The following is a 17,963-nucleotide window of genomic DNA, read 5'->3' on the forward strand; positions in this document are numbered from 1 at the left end:
AGGAGGAATAACATGAATATGGTATGAGCACTGATGGATGAAGTACTGTTGAAAGTGTGCGTATGTGTGTGTGTGTGTGTGTGTGTGTGCGTGCGTGTGTGTGTGGGGGGGGGGGTAAACAAGAGGCTTTATAATGGCCTGAACTCCAGGATGGCTTTGGTATGCCAACTACCACAGTGTAGTGTAGCATGAAAGTACATACATATACCTTTTCCACTTTTTCTGACATACAAAAACAGACAAGATCAACTCAGATTTAAAACACTTTAAGTGACAAACACTCAAAAGTGACACCATGTGAGGAAAAATTTGGCTAGCAGACCCCGTTTTTTTACTTTCCAATTATGCAGAGAGAGCTGCACCCTACAGCCCCCACACCATGGTGCTGCAGCTGACCGCTCCAAAAGGAGTTCCAAGTCAAATGGCTCAAAAAATATAATTTTTGGTCTTCAACTGTGTCATGAAACAGGTTGAATTTCTCTTTTTTGCTTCTTGGGCAGAGAAAAAGACCACTGTGTGTAGGAAGGGAGAGAGATTCGTAGTTATCTAGTACTGTTTATCTGTGTAGCAAGCTGAAAATTTCTGTAACCCAAGGCTACTGAACTACAACATTCCCAGAGTGCCTTGCTGCAGAAATAGTATTCCACAACTTATCATTAGCAAGCCTGATCATTAGCGGTGCTTCAAAGTAAAACGATATTTGCATTCTAAAGAGACGGGTCATGAACAAGAGATTGGCCCATGATCATCAACATTAAGACCACTCTCCTTCCCTAGGTTCCCTAGGCAGTGTGCGTGTCCAAGCATAGGATGACAAAACTAAAGTATTGCCTACATAAGTGCAACTCAACATTAAAAGAAACATCACACAACTTTCAGGTGGACATGTGTCAAAGATATGCCTGCAGTCTCTGCCCAACAAACAGCATTCATCCAAGAGACAATCTGGATGTTAATCACTCGGGGGGGGGGGGGGGGACAGCACAAGAACATCCGAACATAGTTATACTAGGAGACAATGCCACTAATCTCCGTGAAGGGAGCTCCAGAGGTTTACAAACAAGAACTGAAGAGCACTGTTATATTCCCGAGTGTGCTTCTTGCTGCAACAACTAAAGTCAGAATAAGGCCATATCTTTCACACCTGCACACTTTTGGTTTACATGTATTTTGTCAGATTTCTGTAGTAAAGTTAGGTAAATGTGTTCTAAGAATACTACCTCAGCTGAAACACACCTTAAGAATACATCAGAAAGTACTAAAGCTATTTTCTGTTGTGATGTGTAAGGGCAATCACACTCCTTAACCCCTACCTCACTTGTGTACTACTACCAAAACAGTTGCTGCTGTGGGGTAAAGGGGTGGGGGTTTAGCTCCTCCAACCTATAAAAAAAGAGTAACAAGGAAGTAGCCAAACTAGATGAAAAGGTAAGAATGATGCATGACCTGTAACACCACCTCTGAGCTTTGGATTCCAGACGTGTTATGTACACTGACACATACCAAAGTGCGTGCGCACACACACACACACGCACCTTTCCCCTTGATACAAAACGCTGCACAGAAAAGTAACTATTCTTGTGATGCACTGTAAATTCAAATACGTTCAAACGCAGGGCCAGATTATAACAAGTTAAAACTTCCAGCAGACACTGCTTTCCAACAGTAACCCTTCTACCATATGAGAACTAATTAAAGCTTTCATAATAAAAGGTGCACTGATGTTACCAAGTCACACTCGCACAGTAAAATCAAATTCAAACTACTCTGTTAAGTAATAATGAACGATTTCTCGGCATGCTAAGGCAAATGAGGTTTTGAGTGTATATTTCTCTTCAAAGTGCATACAACTAGTTTTACAGGGCATATAATGTAATCCATTGATAAAACATGCAGTGATTGCCCCTTGTGATTACAATAGATTAAAACATTTTTTTATGTACTCAAAACATGCTTGGGTAGACAAAAACAGTATCTTTTACCCCTTTAGTCCACACACACTTCCAGTAACATTAGGTTTAACAGGCTTTCATCTGGGGTTCATGAAGTATTTTCAGTGCAAATCTACAACTGCTGTGAACAGAAACATGGAGTCATTTCATGGTTTACAGAAGTCAAAATACATCAGAGATCCCACTTTTGGAAGTCTGACATATTAACAGTACAGCAGTTCCATGAACTCAGTACAATTTTCCAAGTAACATCTCCCAAGCAGTAAAAAAAACTGAAATCGGTTATAAAAATGAAACAAGATAATTTCCTTGAAGGAAAAGTGCAAACCACAATAATGCGACAGAAGACAGCCACAATGTAAGCGGTGACCACCTGAAGTGTTGATCCCAGCAATCAGATAGCAATTAACAGAAATAAATCAAGTTGCTCTTGCAAACCTGTTGAGATACTTGAACAGAGTTTACTAATAATCATATTGATTTCAGCTTGTGAACATGTTTTTCTTTTCAGGGTGTCTAGTTTATTTTATGACCCTATTTGTACCTGGATGAGTAATACTCTTCTTCTAGTTCATAAAGGTCAATCGCTATCTCATCTCGCAGGGAGATGAGCTTCTTGTCGCAGTCTTCCTGCAGGCTACGCAGTTGCTGGTTCCGCTGGTTTATTGCTTCATTCACTGAAGGGAAGTCATTCAGGATGAGGAACTGTTTTAGGTCCGATACCAGTTTCATCAAGGACTCACCAGCTCTAACCTTCAGGCATAGAGAAGAAAACAGATTAGAAAATTTAGGTTATCTGTTTGTTTAAAAAATTAACTTGCATAACTCCTCAACTCTAGACATATATATAACAAAAGTCAAGCATGAGCTGTCTTAACAGTGACTTATTAATGTTTGAAACAAAAAACTTCTGTGTTTGCAAACCTAACAAGGGATCTGGACAAAGCTTTTATTCCTACACCATTGCAAAATTATGGAATGACCCCCCCCCCCCATTACTCTACTCAATTCTATAAAATACATCAAACATACCCTAAAAAAAATCACTTTCTTAAAAACCAAATCTGCCTTTGTGCCCAAACCAAAATACCACCATAGATCTAATCCTGGGGCCCTGCTGTTTCAACTTTCTTTTTTTTCTAAACTGACTACACCCAACCAGGTTATCATTCTTTAATTTTACTGCATACTATCTGTATCTCCTTTACTCTCCCTCCCATCAGAATGTGTAAGAATGGATTAAAATAAACTGTTTTAACAGGATACAATAATATGCTATTAAATTATGGTATACCAAACATTGGCATTTAACCCAATTGTATAAAACTTCTTGGCTTGCTTATTACTAATTCAAAATTGTATAATTCAAAAATAAATTTTATGTCTTCATTACTGTAAATAACTCTGTGTAATCTTTACTCTAACTTGGAGCTTTTCTCCCCGGGCCTCAACTGAAAATAGGCTTCTGACCCAGTGGACTTTCCCTGTCAACAAATGTCAATAAACAAATAACTAAATAAAATGCCACACATATAGCGGACTACATTTTTTCATATTATAGTTTAACTTGTATATACAAAGCTGAAATAGTCTTTGGAAACAAGATATGACAAAACAATTTTACTCTACAGCACAAATCTGCAAATGTTCTCCAAAATTGTAATCAATTTTTTTGTTGTTGTTGGCTTTCATACATTCAGTTTGGCTTCAAAAATTGGCTTAGTTGTTGGTGTCATTCAAATGTAGTCCAATATTTGGCAACACGGGAGAATATGATCAACAGAACACACTGATTCATTGGGGGTGGCATGCATCTGTCCCCTCTATGGTTCCAATTTATGGCAAAGAGCTTGCCCACACCCACTGTGCCTTTTTTAGGCAATGCAAATCTGATAAACCTATCAATATAACAAAACAACTAAAGGAAAATATGAAAGTGTTACTGATCAATGCTTAGAGTCTAAACAAAAAACTCCACCCCCTGCAAGCCCTTCTCACCCTGGAGGACAATGACATCTGTGTAGTGACTGGGACATGGATTAAAATGGGGAGAGCACTCTAGCTTGTGCAAGGCTATAATGCCTCCACACGTTTAAACCAGCTACTGCACAGTAGGGTAAAAAGATGGAGGTGTCTCAATCCACATCCAGAAGAGACTCGCATAAAGGCTGGTAAAGCAGCATGATGCCCTAGAGCTTCATGTTCAAATAGCCATCAGAAAAGGTCCTGTACCATATAGTAGCTAGCTACAGAATTCCCTCCGACACAAGAAAGCCAAAGGTCCCGTACCATTTACAGAATTCCCTCTTTTACACAAGAAAGCCATAATGTAACTACATGAAGTAGAATAACTCAGCATTGGACCGAATACCATTTTCCTGGAAAAGAGAAAATATCTCGCAACTACTAAAGGAGAGACTGAACAAAAAGCACACAGATCTAGTAAAATGCCGAACTCTCCACCACAACAAGAAATGTTAAAACACTTTATTTAATATCAATGAATAAAAAGCAGATCTGATGAAGGTATATCTGAAAGCGTTTATCGTTTTACAAGGGATTTTTTGCGGATTATATTCAGTGACTTTTTATTGATTGATATTAAAGAGTTTTTTAATTTCTTGTTGTGGCGGAGAGTTCGGCATTTTACTAGATTTGCAATACCATTTTCCTAGTTGATCTAAACTATCCAACTATAGACTAGGAAAGCTACACCACCACTAATCCATACGCACAGAGACTCCTGAACTTTGTCAATACAGATGCCCTGGAACAATTAGTCAGGAGTATTCACAAGGGGGACCATCATCTTAGATCTTGTCCTCACTAAACTGACAGCATCTTGCACTGTCCCCTGCAAATCTTAATCACTTATTAGGTCTACCCATAATGCAGTTTCCTTCAAAATAAAATTGAATCCAGAGATCCCGTCTACCCAAGGTACCTTTAGAAATTTATTTAAGACAAATTACATACTCATAAGAAATACACTGTCAAGCTTCAGATCCCCACCAACCCAGTTAACTCCACTGAATTCACAGAAATGTACACCACCACTATACCAGCATGTAAGCAGCTGCACAGATGCAGCTGTACCCCCATAGGAACAAGTGCAGAGCAAACCTCAGAAACAAACTCACATAGTGAAACCATAATATCAACAAGCTTTATAATAAAAGGAAAATAATTTTGACCAAAATTCAGAGTAGTAGTTCCAAGAAGGTTACAGCCATTATCACTGAAATATCACTGAAATAAACAAATTCAGGTGGTTAATAAAATCCACCAAAGCCAAATCTGAGGCTAAATTAGCTACAAAAGCCAAACGCAGTCACAAGGACTTTTTAGCTATGTTCACTATCTCAAAAGCACAATGCAACAGTGTGCCAAGCTAATTATGAACAATGTTACCTGCACTGAGGCTAAAGATATAGCAAACCTACTGGCCAATAAATTTCTCTGTTACTTTACTCATCTCTCCCCTTAGAGTACCCCTCAAGATATACCTGAAACTGGCTCTTCATCAGCTATCGCACAAGACCAAGTCATAAAAGTGCTACCATAAACTAAAAATAAAGCATCGATGCGTCTTGACAATATCCCTGGATGAACTTTAAATAGCATGAAGCATGATTTAGCCAGACCCCTACACAATGCTGTTTAATCTCAGCCTCCATACAGGTTTTGTACAAAGTGAATGGAGAACTGCTACAACCATTCCCCTGCTTAAGGGGGGGGGGCTTCCACAGATCTTGGCAATTAAAAATCTACAAGTCTGACCAGCCTCGTATGCAAAGTCATGGAAAGACTAATTATGGAAATAAATCAGTCAGGGCATAGGGAACCTCCAAACACTGGACCAGCCCAAGTTTAGACTCCTCAAGGGATGGTCATGCTTACTCAACCTGGCAGATTTTTTTTAAAGGTCACCAAAGCAATGGATGATGACAAAAGGTACACACCTCATACATCAATTTCCCATCCAGACATAGTAGGAAAGCTAATAAACTGGGAATAAACACATTACTCGCTGTCGCTGGATTGCCAAATGGCAAACAGACAGGATGCAGGAAATCAAAATAAAAATAATAAGTCATCTCTACAAAGAGACCAGTCACCAGTGGCGTTCCTAAGAGTTCTGTGCTGGAACCTCTCCTGTTTGCCATCTAATTTTCTGAAGTGTCAATATCAAAGGGCTCTGGATGACTACGTTTGCAGATAACTGTAAGCCAACAGCAGTCACTGAATCCCCAAATGACAACCATCCCGCAGAAGATTTTTTCCAAATGACAGGTGCTAAAACCATGGACTGAAACTAAATGCCAAAGAATGCATTACTGTATCCTTTGATCTTCCCCAGAAAACTACCACATTGACAATACACCCTTAAGAATTGACCCAGTTCAGGACCTCGGACCTATGCGAACAGTGACTTAACTTTTGACCAGTGTGTGTCTACTGTTGTAAGAAAGTCCTACATTGCACAGCTTATAAACAAAGGAGTTATGTCTGGCTCTAGAGAAGTCATTGTCCCAATTTACTCAGCCCTGATTAAGCCAAATCCATTGAATATAATGCCCCCCTTCTGGCATGTATCAGTCCAGACATGCAACAACTGGAGATATCTTAGTGAAAGGATGCAAGGCCTGAACAAGTCCTACAAGGACAGACTCAAAAGGCTTGTCACTATACTGCTGTCGTACAGACTGCCAACAGATTATCTGTGTCTGTGGCATATAAGGCATACTCCAAACCAATAGTGATGGATTTACTGCACAAAGAGTCAAATGGTATCAGAACTACTTGGTCTAGGGATATAAACCTGTTCTGCAATGTCAACAGAACAATTTGGAGGGAAATGCATCTCTCGTAGAGGATACTGCTGCTCTGGAAAACATGAAAAAGTTCATCACTGTCCATATTAGAGTGCAACTTGGACCTATGTATGAGACATGTGAAAATGTACCCAGGACTACCTCTGTACTACTGATGGACAGATGCAGCTCCTAAATGCTTTATTCCATGCATGGGTCCCCTCAAATTATCTATGGTATGATCCCAATTATTCTCACTAGGGGTGAGACATAAATCATCAACCATGGGATGGGTAAATCTCTAATCAATGGGATAGGTTAATTCATGGACAAAAAAATTGAAATTGGATAGGCTTAAGATAGTCTGCAAGGGCAGTTAGCCTAGAATTTATCTATGAACCTGAGCAAACACTACTCTGGTTTGCCATAATGTGGCACTTGTGTACAGGTATATTTCAACATTAAAGCTCTGCAAAGCCCTACTCTAAACACGTAATCCTTGAACAGCAGGCTGGATTCAGGGTTCAAGTCTTCTGACTGATATGCAAATCTAGTATCATCTCACCAATTACATGTCAATTATGACATTCCATATGATGCAAATAGACAAATTATAAGTAAGCCTCTTGATGACACAGCATGTGCTAAATCTTTTGACAATGAACTAAATGCACCCTCACTGGAGAGCATAGCTTCTTTATTACTGGTCATAATAAAAATTAGCAGAACTGCTCTACAGACGAAGTAGCACCATCACTTTTCCCTCCACCCACTGATGTACTTCCTACCCATGAAATACAGTAAATGCTGGCTTGACGAACCCTGTGCGCCTCAGACTGCAACTGTGATGCTAAAATAAAGTGAACTACAATAAAATTTAGGATAGCCAAATAACCCAGATTCACTCACACTCCACTATTAAGTTAAAAAAAGTCTTGATTGTTTATCCCTATAGAAAGTGGCCTTTTACCTCTAGAAAAAGTATTCAACATCAATTAAATGTACCTAAATAACAAAAAAGATATGCTAAATCTAAACAATTTTGAGCAAACAGTACAAAATCCATCTAGAAATAACAATATATTCAATATCATACTGAAACCTAAGAAACTTTTTGCTACCCACATATAGTTCATTAAAGTTATGTACTAACCATCTGTGTTGTCCATTTTCATTCTTCCTCAACGTGTGGTTATAGGCCACATACACTAGACTTTCAGATTCAACTCTCGAGCACTTCCCTCTACCCATAATTCCCCAGTCAGCTAACAATAACACAGACTTAGTTTGCTGCCTTATAGATCCTAAGATAGAATAGGAAGAAGGAAAGAACAGTAAAGCCGGGGCTCAAATCTGGAAAAAAGGTTCCATAATATCGACAAGGTCATTCTAGAAGATGAAGTGAAGGGGAAAGGAGGGTGAGGAGTTGAGAAGGAATGAAAATGGACAAACACAGATGCACAGTTACAATGAGTACATAGCTTTAACATCCGATGTCCTCTTCATTCATTCCTGAACTTGTGGGACAGAGACCCCAGCTACATGAATCTTGGGTGGCCCTCATGGAAGGATATTCCAGACAACTGCCAAACCAGAAGCAGCTCTGCTTCTAGAGGTCAAATTTAGTTTGTAATGAGCAATACATTTATGAGCACTGGACCAAGTAGCTGGTGCACAAATAAAGCTCCTCCCCCTTACCCATAATACACCACCATCAACTGCCTTCCCTCAGATAGAGTTTGCTGCAAACCAAACTAACCAGCAACACAAACAAGAAAGAAACGACAACACGATCATAACATGAGAAGGTTCAGGGGAAGGAGGATGGGATCGCTGAAGAAAAATGAAGTATAACTACTCAGATGGAACGTTACGGTGAGTACATAACTTCTTTATCTGAAGTAGTTAACGTCATTTTATCTTCAACCTGTGGGACAGAGTCCCCAGCTACTCACACCCCTGGGAGGCCCTTCATGGAAGGATATTCAAGAGCACTGCAGAGCCAAAAGATGCTCTCCCTCTAGAGATCAACTCCAACTTATAATGAGAAATGAAGGTATGCGACTTAGCCCAAGGTGCCACCGCACAAATATCATCCAATGACAGCCTAGACCAGAAAGCAGCAGACGTTGCCATAGATCTGGTAGAATGAGCTTTAATCAGACCAGGTGGAAACAATCCTTTGTCTTTGTAAATCTTCAAAATACATAGAGTAATCCATCTAGCTAAAGAAACTTTGGAGATGGTCTTACCTAAAAAGGGCTTAGAAAAGGACATAAACAACTGGTCGGACTTACGGAAGGGCTTTGTTCTGTGCAAATAAAAACAAAGTTGTCTATGAACACCTAGTAAATGCAGTTTATATTCACCTTTGTTCTGAAAATTCGGGAAGAAAACAGGCAGATTAATTGTTTGATTAATGTTTGATTCAGATACCACTTTTGGTAAGAAAGAAGGGTTCTTGCGGAGAGAAACCCTACTCTTATGGAAGATAAAGTAAGGGGTCACAGCAGACCAGGCCTGAAGCTCAGAAACCCTCCTAGCCGAAGTAATAGCCACTAGGAAGGCTGTCTTCCAGGATAGAAACTTTAAATCCATTGAAGTTGCAGGTTCAAAGAGGGGAACAACCAAGGCCTGAAGAATCAAAGTGAGGTCCCAAGGAGGAACAGGATTCTTAACTGGAGGGTGTAAAAGAAAAGTGCCTTTAAGAAAAGCTTTACACAATCTGAAGAGGCCAGGGCATTCATGTTCTCGCCAACATGAAAGTTTGAAATAGCTGCCAATTGCACTTTCACAGTGGAATAACTGGCCTCTTGTTGAAAAATACTGGCTAAAAAATCCAGGACCGTGGATACAGGGCCCATAAAAGGATCCAACTTTCTCTGAGATGCCCAAATAAAAAATAGTTTCCATTTACTGTGGTAAATCTTCCTACTGGAAGACTTGTGAGCCGCCACCAGAATAGTTTTAACTGAAGACGAAAGACTGGGAGTCATAGCAATTAAGGGAACTGGAGCAACCAAGCTGTCAGCTTGAGGCTGTCCAGGTTGGGCGCACAGATGCCTGAAGGATGAGAAATGAGATCCGGGCAGGGATCTAGAATCCAAAGAGGAGCTAGAACACGAGACCAGAGGAAGGGGAACTAAACCTGATGAGGCCAGAATGGGGCAATGAGTATCACCTTTAACCCCAATCGACAAGCCTTCTGAAGAAACTTCGGAATGAGTGGTAATGGGGGATAAGCATACAGAAGCCCGGGAGGCCAAGCATGGACTAGTGCGTCTCTGGGGGTTCCCCTGGTGAGGGGATCACAGCGAAGAACTTGCTGTGCTTCGCGTTGGAAGCAGATGCAAAGAGATCGCAGCAAGGCTGACCCCACATAAGGAAGATCTCCTCCGCTACTGACTGCTTCAGAGACCACTCGCATGGCATCAGAATAGCTCGACTCAATTTGTCCGCTAAAATGTTGGAGCGTCCTGGGATGTCCGTTGCAATCAGAAACCGTCTGGTGGAGATCGCCCACGCCCAAATTCTCATGACCTTGCGACTCACAGGGTAAGATCTGGTTCCTCCCTGTTTGGTGACGTACCAGACAACAGACATGTCTGACTGAATTGCAATAGTTCCCAGAGGAAAAACAGTATGGAAGGCCTGCAACGCTAAAAGCACCGTCATCATCTCCAGTACACTGATGTGCAATCTGGTCTCGATCTGGGACCATGTGCCTTGGACTGTCCTTCCCAGATAATGCCCCCCTCTCCCTAGCTGGGAGGAAAAAGTGGTCACTGCGGATGGAACAAAGGGGCATCCCGCTACAATCTCTGGAGACTGGACCCACCAGAGAAGTGACACCCTGCAGGCTTTGCTGGTATGAATTGGGTATTCCATGGGGAGATCCAGCCAAGACCACTGTACAGCTAGTCCACTGAAGAACACGCATGTGAAAACGCACACAGGGGAGGAGAGAAATTGCGACAGCCATAGAGCCCAAGGCTCTGAGAGCATCCACCGCTGTCGGCAGCCTGGGGCCAAGAATCAGTGAAACATGAGCCCTTAGACAATAGACCCTGTCTGGAGTTAGGAAGACTTTCAATTGAAAGGTGTCCAGCAGTGCCCAGATACATTCCAAGATCTGTACAGGATTCAAGAGTGACTTGGGAACATTGACCGTAAACCCTAAAAAGGCTGCAAGATGTAGGAAGAAATCCCTGGCTTGGCAAAGAAGACGCTTGGTGGAAGCAGCATGGAGCCAGTCATCTAGGTAAGAGAATACCTGAATCCCCTGAAGCCTCAGGTGAGCCGCTACTACTGCCAATACCTTGGTGAACACCCTGGGGGCTGTGGTGAGACCGAAGGGTAGGGCTCCGAACTGGAAATGACTGGCTCCCAGCCAGAAGCGAAGGAATCTCCTGGAGCTTCTGTGTATCTTGACATGGTAGTAAGCGTCCTGGAGACCTATCGAACACATCCAGTCACATTCTCGAAGATAAGGTAGAATGGACTGCAGGGTGACCATCCGGAATTTCTGTTTGGCAACAGCCAGGTTTAAGGTTGATAGGTCTAAAATGGGTCTGAGGTCCCCAGTCTTTTTTGGCACTAAAAAGAACCTGGAGTAAACGCGTAACCCGAACTGATCGGAGGGGGGGGGGGGTTCGATGGCTTGTTTTTGAAGCAGCTTGGAAACTTCTAGCGCTGCTGTCTCCCTTAGAGCGGGTGGGATATCTGGGATGCGCTTTGGACTGATTGGAGGGGCAACAAAATAACAGTTGTGTACACTTACCATAAATGTAGATGTTAGAATGTATTCACTGTTGCAGTCATTACATTTGGGTTATCTGCTTGCAGGTAAGCCCTCAGTCGGCCTGATTAACAAAGTCTTGGGTCCTGCGTCGGTTGCTGTCCCTTCTTCCATGATGTCAGGTAGTCAGGGGTATAAAACATGCAGCCGACGCCATTACATAACTTTTTCTTGCCCCAGATGTCATGTGCCCCCCTAACGAGAAGCAATTAAATATAAAAGTACAAATATATACCTCCAACAAAAAAGCAAATAGACCAAAAAGGCTTTTAAGCATAGTACAGGAAAGTAGAGGTATAGTCAAAAGAAGTTAGGGGGCTGGAGGGAGGGTAACCAGGACTGCAACAGCGAATACACTCGAACATCTACACTTATGGTAAGTGTACACAACTGTACTATGTTCTTCGTGTTTCACTGTTGCAGTCATTACATTTGGGTAGATTCCCAAAGCTATGGTTGGGAGGAGGAATTTAGATAGCATTAGGGCCAGCTATAAGGCCTTGCAAGACTGCAGTGGCAAAGTCAGCTCTGGATTTAGAGAAAATTGGCAAATGATAATGCTTGATGAAAGTATGTACAGAACTCCAGGTAGCAGCTTCCAGGATGCTCCTGGTAGGGACGTCTCTGAGAAAAGGCTGTAGAGGTAGATGCAGCCCTGGTGGAGTGAGGTCTGATCTCCTGGGGAATAGGTTTTCTTCCATGGTGCTTGTAGCAGAAATGAATGCAATGGCTTACCCATTTAGAAATGGTTTGCTTTGAAATAGCCTTCCCCTGTGCCCCTGCAGCAAATGCCACCAGCAGTTGTTCAGATTTCCTTTGAGGTTTAGTCCTGTCAAAGTAGAATCTAAGTTGTCTGTGCACATCTAAGGAATGCAGTATCCATTCCTTTTTATTCTGTGAATTGCGAAAGAAGGTTGGCAAATGAATGGACTGATTAAGAGCCACACTGGATACCACCTTGGGCATGAAGGATGGATTGGTTTTGAGGGACACCCTGCCCGCATGAAAGATGATGAAAAGCTCCATTGCCATAAGGCCCTGTAATTCAGATACCCTTCTAGCTGAAGTGATTGCTAAAAGGAAAGCTGTTTTCCAAGAAATAAATTTTAAGTCTGCAGTAGCAGCTGGCACGAAAGGAGGTAGAGCGAGTTTCTCCAAGACAAAGTTAAGGTCCCAGGCTGGGGTTGGAGCTCTCCTGGGTGGTCTCAAATTTTTGGCCCCTCTGAGGAACTGCTTGAGCAATGGATGAGAGAAGAGGGCAGGTTCTGTGTTACAATGAGCTGAAATGGCTGAGGTGTGGATTTTAATGGAGGAAAAAGACAGGCCCTTGTGAAGCATCTCAGTTAAGTATTGTAAAATCCGAGGTAAATTGTGCGCTGCTGTGCTCATCCCTTGAGATTGGTTCCAGGCACAGAATCTTTTCCATTTTTCAGCATAAGATTTTTTAGTACTAGGCCTCATTGCCTCTAAAATGATATCCATCACAGGTTTGCTGAGGGATGGTAAAGGAGAGATTAAGTAATTAGCCAGGCTGCAAGGTTCAGTGTTAGAAGGAATCTGGTTCTCCTGCTGAGACAGCAGGGAAGGAGTCTGAGGCAGGTGCCATGGAGATAACCGTGTCACACTCCGCAGGAGGGGATACCAGTGTTGGCACAGCCAGTCTGGAGCAATCAAAATCATCCTTGGTTTGTCCTGTTGGATTTTTAGTAGTACTTTGGAGAGCAGAGGCAGAGGGGGGAAGGCACAGACTGATAGGTTTTTCCAGCTGAAGGACAGAGAATCCTCTTTCCAGGCTTGTTTGTGGGGAGTCTTTGTGCAAAATTTGTCCAACTGGTAGTTCTGGGGAGAGGCAAACAGGTCTATATCTGGGCTCCCCCATTTGCTTGTAAACATGTTGAAAATCCTTGGTTCCAATTTACACTTGTGTGGGTCTATGAGATTTCTGCTTAGTCCGTCTGCCAGTGTATTTAATTTTCCTGGCAGGAATTGAGCTTGTAGGTACACCTGGTAGCTCAAGGCTGTGTTCCACAATGCCATGGCTAGTCTGCAGAGGGGGGTAAGAATGTGTACCTCCCTGCTTGTTTATGTACCACATAACAGTGGTGTTGTCCGTCTTTACCATTAGTTGTCCTGGAAGAATGTGGTCCTTGAAGGCTGTCAGAGCATTCTGTACAGCTAACATTTCTTTTTGATTGATATGCAGATGCATTTGACTTGGGTTCCACTAGTCCTAAATGCACTTCCCTGCCAGGTAAGGTCCCCATGCATAGTCTGATGCGTCTGTTGTTAGGGTTTGGGTGGCAGGGGGTGGTGTGAAAGGTAGTCCCTTGTTTTAGTGGCAGGCCTCTGCCCACCAAAGGAACTCTAGGCGTAGGCAAGGTATGATAAGTATAGTACAGTTTTGTACCTACCATAAATGTAGATGTTCGAGTGTTCACCCTGCTGCAGTCATCACACTTGGGTTATCCTGTCGTCAGGCGGTCCCGCAGTCGGCCGGAATTCCAAAGTCTTGGTCCGGCATCGGTTGCGGTCGCCTCTTCCCTGACGTCAGTGCACCAGGGGTATATATAATGCAACCGACGCCATTTTCTTCAGTTTTTCTTGCCCCAGATGTCAGGTGCCCCCAAAAAGCTGGTCAGAATTAGTACCAAATGGAGTAACCACTGCACAAACACAAAATCCCTTCAGCTATAAGCAAATACATCAGTAAGGCATAGAAGAGATGTAGCCAGTAGATCAGAGGGGATGGAGGGAGGGTAACCTGGACTGCAGCAGGGTGAACACTCAAACATCTACATTTATGGTAGGCACAAAACTGTACTATGTTCATCGTGTTACCCTGCTGCAGTCATCACACTTGGGTTGAATCCCAAAGCTAAGGTAGGGGGAGGTATCATAGAGGGTTAGTGGAGTCAATAATGCCCTGCAGAACTGCAGTGGCGAAGCCCACCCTGGACTTAGAGTAAAGAGGTAAATGATAGTGTTTGGTTAAGGTGTGTACTGAACTCCAAGTTGCAGCTTCTAAAATTTCCTTGGTTGGAACCCCCCTGAGAAAGGCAGTAGAGGTAGCTGTTGCCCTGGTAGAGTGGGATCTAATGGTAGCAGGAACTGGTTTCCCATGATGGGTATAGCAGAAACGTATGCAATGACCTATCCATTTAGAAATGGTTTGCTTTGATAAAGCCTTCCCTTGAGAAGCTGTAGCATAGGATACAAAGAGCTGGTCAGATTTTCTGAAAGCCTTAGTTTTGGCCAAGTAGTAACGAAGCTGCCTGTGAATGTCCAAGGAATGCAGGAGTCTCTCACCTTTGTTCTCTGGATTGGGGAAGAAGGTGTGTAAGTGGATGGTTTGATATAAAGCTACACTGGAAACCACGTTAGGCATAAAGGAAGGATTAGTTTGTAGAGAAACTCTGTCTAGATGAAAAATGAGGAAAGGTTCCACTGCCATTAGTGCCTGTAGCTCTGAGACTCTTCTAGCTGAAGTTATTGCAAGGAGCAGGGCAGTCTTCCATGATAGGAACTGAAGATCTGCAGAGAAAGCTGGTTCAAAGGGAGGTAGCGTTAGTTTTTCCAGAACAAAGTTGAGGTCCCATGTTGGTGTAGGAGCTCTCCTGGGTGGTCTAAAGTTTTTTGCCCCTCTGAGGGACTGCCTTAGAAGAGGATGTGAAAATAAAGGTGGATCCGTGTTGTAGTGAGCTGAAATAGCAGAAGCATGGATTTTAATCGAGGAAAAGGAAAGTTCTTTGTGCAACATCGCAGCTAAATACTGTAGAATGTGAGGCATGTGAGGCTGAATTATGTCTTGGCCTTTAGCTTGGTTCCAGGCACAAAACCTTTTCCATTTGTCTGAATAAGCCTTCCTGGTGCTTGGCCTCCTGGCTTCCAGAATAACATCCAGAACTGCTTGTGAAAGAGGAGCTGGTTGGATGTTTAGTTGATTTGCCATGCAGCCAGATTTAAAGTTTTGAGCTGGCTGTGAAGAATCTGATTGTTTTGTTGTGTGAGCAAATGGAGTATTTGAGGCAATATCCATGGTGGGCTGTGGCCCATATTTTTCAATAGCGGATACCAGTGCTGGCGTGGCCAGTCTGGGGCTATGAGAATCAGTCGTGGTCTCTCCTTTTTGACTTTCAAAAGAACCTTTGTGAGGAGAGGCAATGGAGGGAAGGCATATACTGTCAGGTTTTTCCAACTGAAAGAGAGTGTCCACTTTCCAAGCTTGATGTTGAAATGTCCTTGTACAAAATTTTGTCAGTTGATAGTTTTGAGGACTGGCAAACAGGTCTATGTCTGGAAGGCCCCATTTTTGAGTTATCATTGCAAATATTTGTGGACCTAGTTTCCACTCGTTGGGATCTTTGATGTTTCTGCTGAGGTCGTCTGCCAATGTGTTCTTCTGTCCTGGCAGGAATTGAGCTTGTAACTGGACTTGGTAGGCCAGAGCTGTGTTCCATAAGATCATTGCTTGCCTGCATAGAGGGTAGGAATGTGTACCCCCTTGTTTGTTTATGTACCACATTACTGTGGTGTTGTCCGTCTTTATTGCAAGTTGTCCTGGATGTAATAGATCCTTGAAGGCTGTCAGAGCTTTCTAAACAGCTAGCATCTCTTTTTGATTTATGTGCAGATTTCTTTGATCTGCAGTCCACAGGCCTTGAATGCATTGTCCTGCCATGTGTGCCCCCCAGGCGTAGTCTGAAGCATCTGTTGTGATTGTTTGCCTAGCTGGGGGCAAGGTGAAAGGCTGACCCTTGTTGAGGTGACATGCCTGTGACCACCATAGAAATTCCTGTTGTAGGCAGGGAATGAGAGATATCAGTGTGTCCAAGCTGTGGCTGTGTTGAGACCATACGCTTTTTAGGTACCACTGTAATTTCCTCATATGCAGCTTTGCAAATGGTATTATTAGCATGCAAGATGCCATGAAGCCCAAAGCCTGCAGAATTTTTTTTGCAGTTAATTGGGTCTTTGTTGCCATTGTCTTGAAATATTGAGTCAGCTGAAGTTACTTGTCTGGCATAAGATAAGCCTTCTGGGCCATTGTATTCAAGCTGGCATCCAGGAAAGTCATTTTTTGTGAGGGTACTAGTTTTTACTTCTTTTCGTTTACTGTGTACCCCAGGCAGTTTAGTAGATGCTTTACAAAGGCCAGATGATGTAAGAGAGTGTCTTTGCTTTCTGCTTGGATTAGGCAGTCGTCCAGGTATGGATATATTTGAATTCCTCTTTGTCTGCAGTATCCAATTACTGGTGCCAGGCATTTTGTGAAAACTCTGGGCGCAGTAGATAAGCCAAAGGGCAGTGCAGAGAATTGGTAATGGGTTGAACCTGCAATGAAACGGAGGTATCTTCTGCAACTCTGTCTGATAGGGACATGCAGGTATGCCTCCTTGAGGTCCAACGTTACTAGCCATGCTTCCTTGCCCAACATGGGAAGTAGCTGCTGTAGTGTTAGCATCTTGAATTTGGGTACTTGTAAGTAAGTGTTTAGAATTGAAAGGTCCAGAATTGGTCTCCAGGCATTGTCCTTTCTGGGCACTAGAAAGAGTCTTGAGTAAAATCCTTGGCCCTGCTCTAGAGTAGGTACCAGTTGAATGGCTCTCATATCCATGAGAGCTGTAATTTGCTTTTGTGCCTCTGCCCATTGATTTTGTGGCAGGTTTGGCATTCCTCTTTTCATTGGCAAGGTGTGGAAATGGAATCTGTATCCACGTAAAATTATGTCTAGGACCCATTTGTCCTTTGTGACAATGTGCCAGTTGTCTGCAAAAAGTGCGAGTTTTCCCCCCAAGGGGGCTGCCAAGAGAGTACTGCTTGGCCAGATGAGGTGCAAGCCACTGAGTTTGCCTTCTGGTGGATTGAGACCTGTGTTGTAGTGCCCCATTGGTGAGGTTTATACTGGGTTTGTGGTTGCCCTCTGCCCCTTGGGCGTCTGTATTTACCCCTCTGTGGTCTGTCAGTGGCAGGAAAGGACCAATTTTTTGTTGGCCAGTTTCTGCTGAAGCGAGGGGGGTGTACTTGTAGGAAATCTTTGACTGTCTGCATAGTTTTTGCCTCATCTTCCATTTTCTTTAAAACTTCTTCTGCTTTAACTCCAAAAAGAACATCCTGCTGTACTGGAGCATCTAGTAGTTTTGCTTTAACATGATCAGGCAGAGTTTGTTCCTTTAACCAAGCATGCCTACATATAACAGACCCAGTGACAGCTGCTCTGCAGGAGGCCTCCGAAGAATCAAACCCACACTGTAAGATATGTTTGCCCACCTGCTCAGTGGCGTGTAACAGATCCTGTACTTCTTTCAATTCAGATTGTTGAGGGAGAGTGGTTGTTCTTTGCTTTAACTGAGAGATTAGAAATTGCTGATACTTAAGCATGTGAATGACAATTCAGTGCCC

General features: G+C 42.8%; 1 protein-coding gene across 2 annotated transcripts in view; it reads right to left on the reverse strand.

Annotated features, from left to right (window-relative positions):
• MED22 (mediator complex subunit 22) overlaps positions 1–17,963 on the reverse strand; it is a 328,154-nt gene that overhangs the window by 157,092 nt on the left and 153,099 nt on the right. The window contains exon 3 of one of the 2 annotated variants that reach the window (XM_044058386.1): positions 2,497–2,705. In XM_044058386.1, the coding sequence (XP_043914321.1) occupies positions 2,497–2,705 (209 nt within the window). Of the gene's footprint in view, positions 1–2,393; positions 2,706–17,963 lie in introns of those variants that run through there. The other variant, XM_044058387.1, reaches the window with a different exon arrangement.

This window comes from Protopterus annectens, chromosome 16.part0, assembly GCF_019279795.1.
Source record: "Protopterus annectens isolate FY-2018-M chromosome 16.part0, PAN1.0, whole genome shotgun sequence".
NCBI classification, from domain to species: Eukaryota; Metazoa; Chordata; order Ceratodontiformes; family Protopteridae; genus Protopterus; species Protopterus annectens.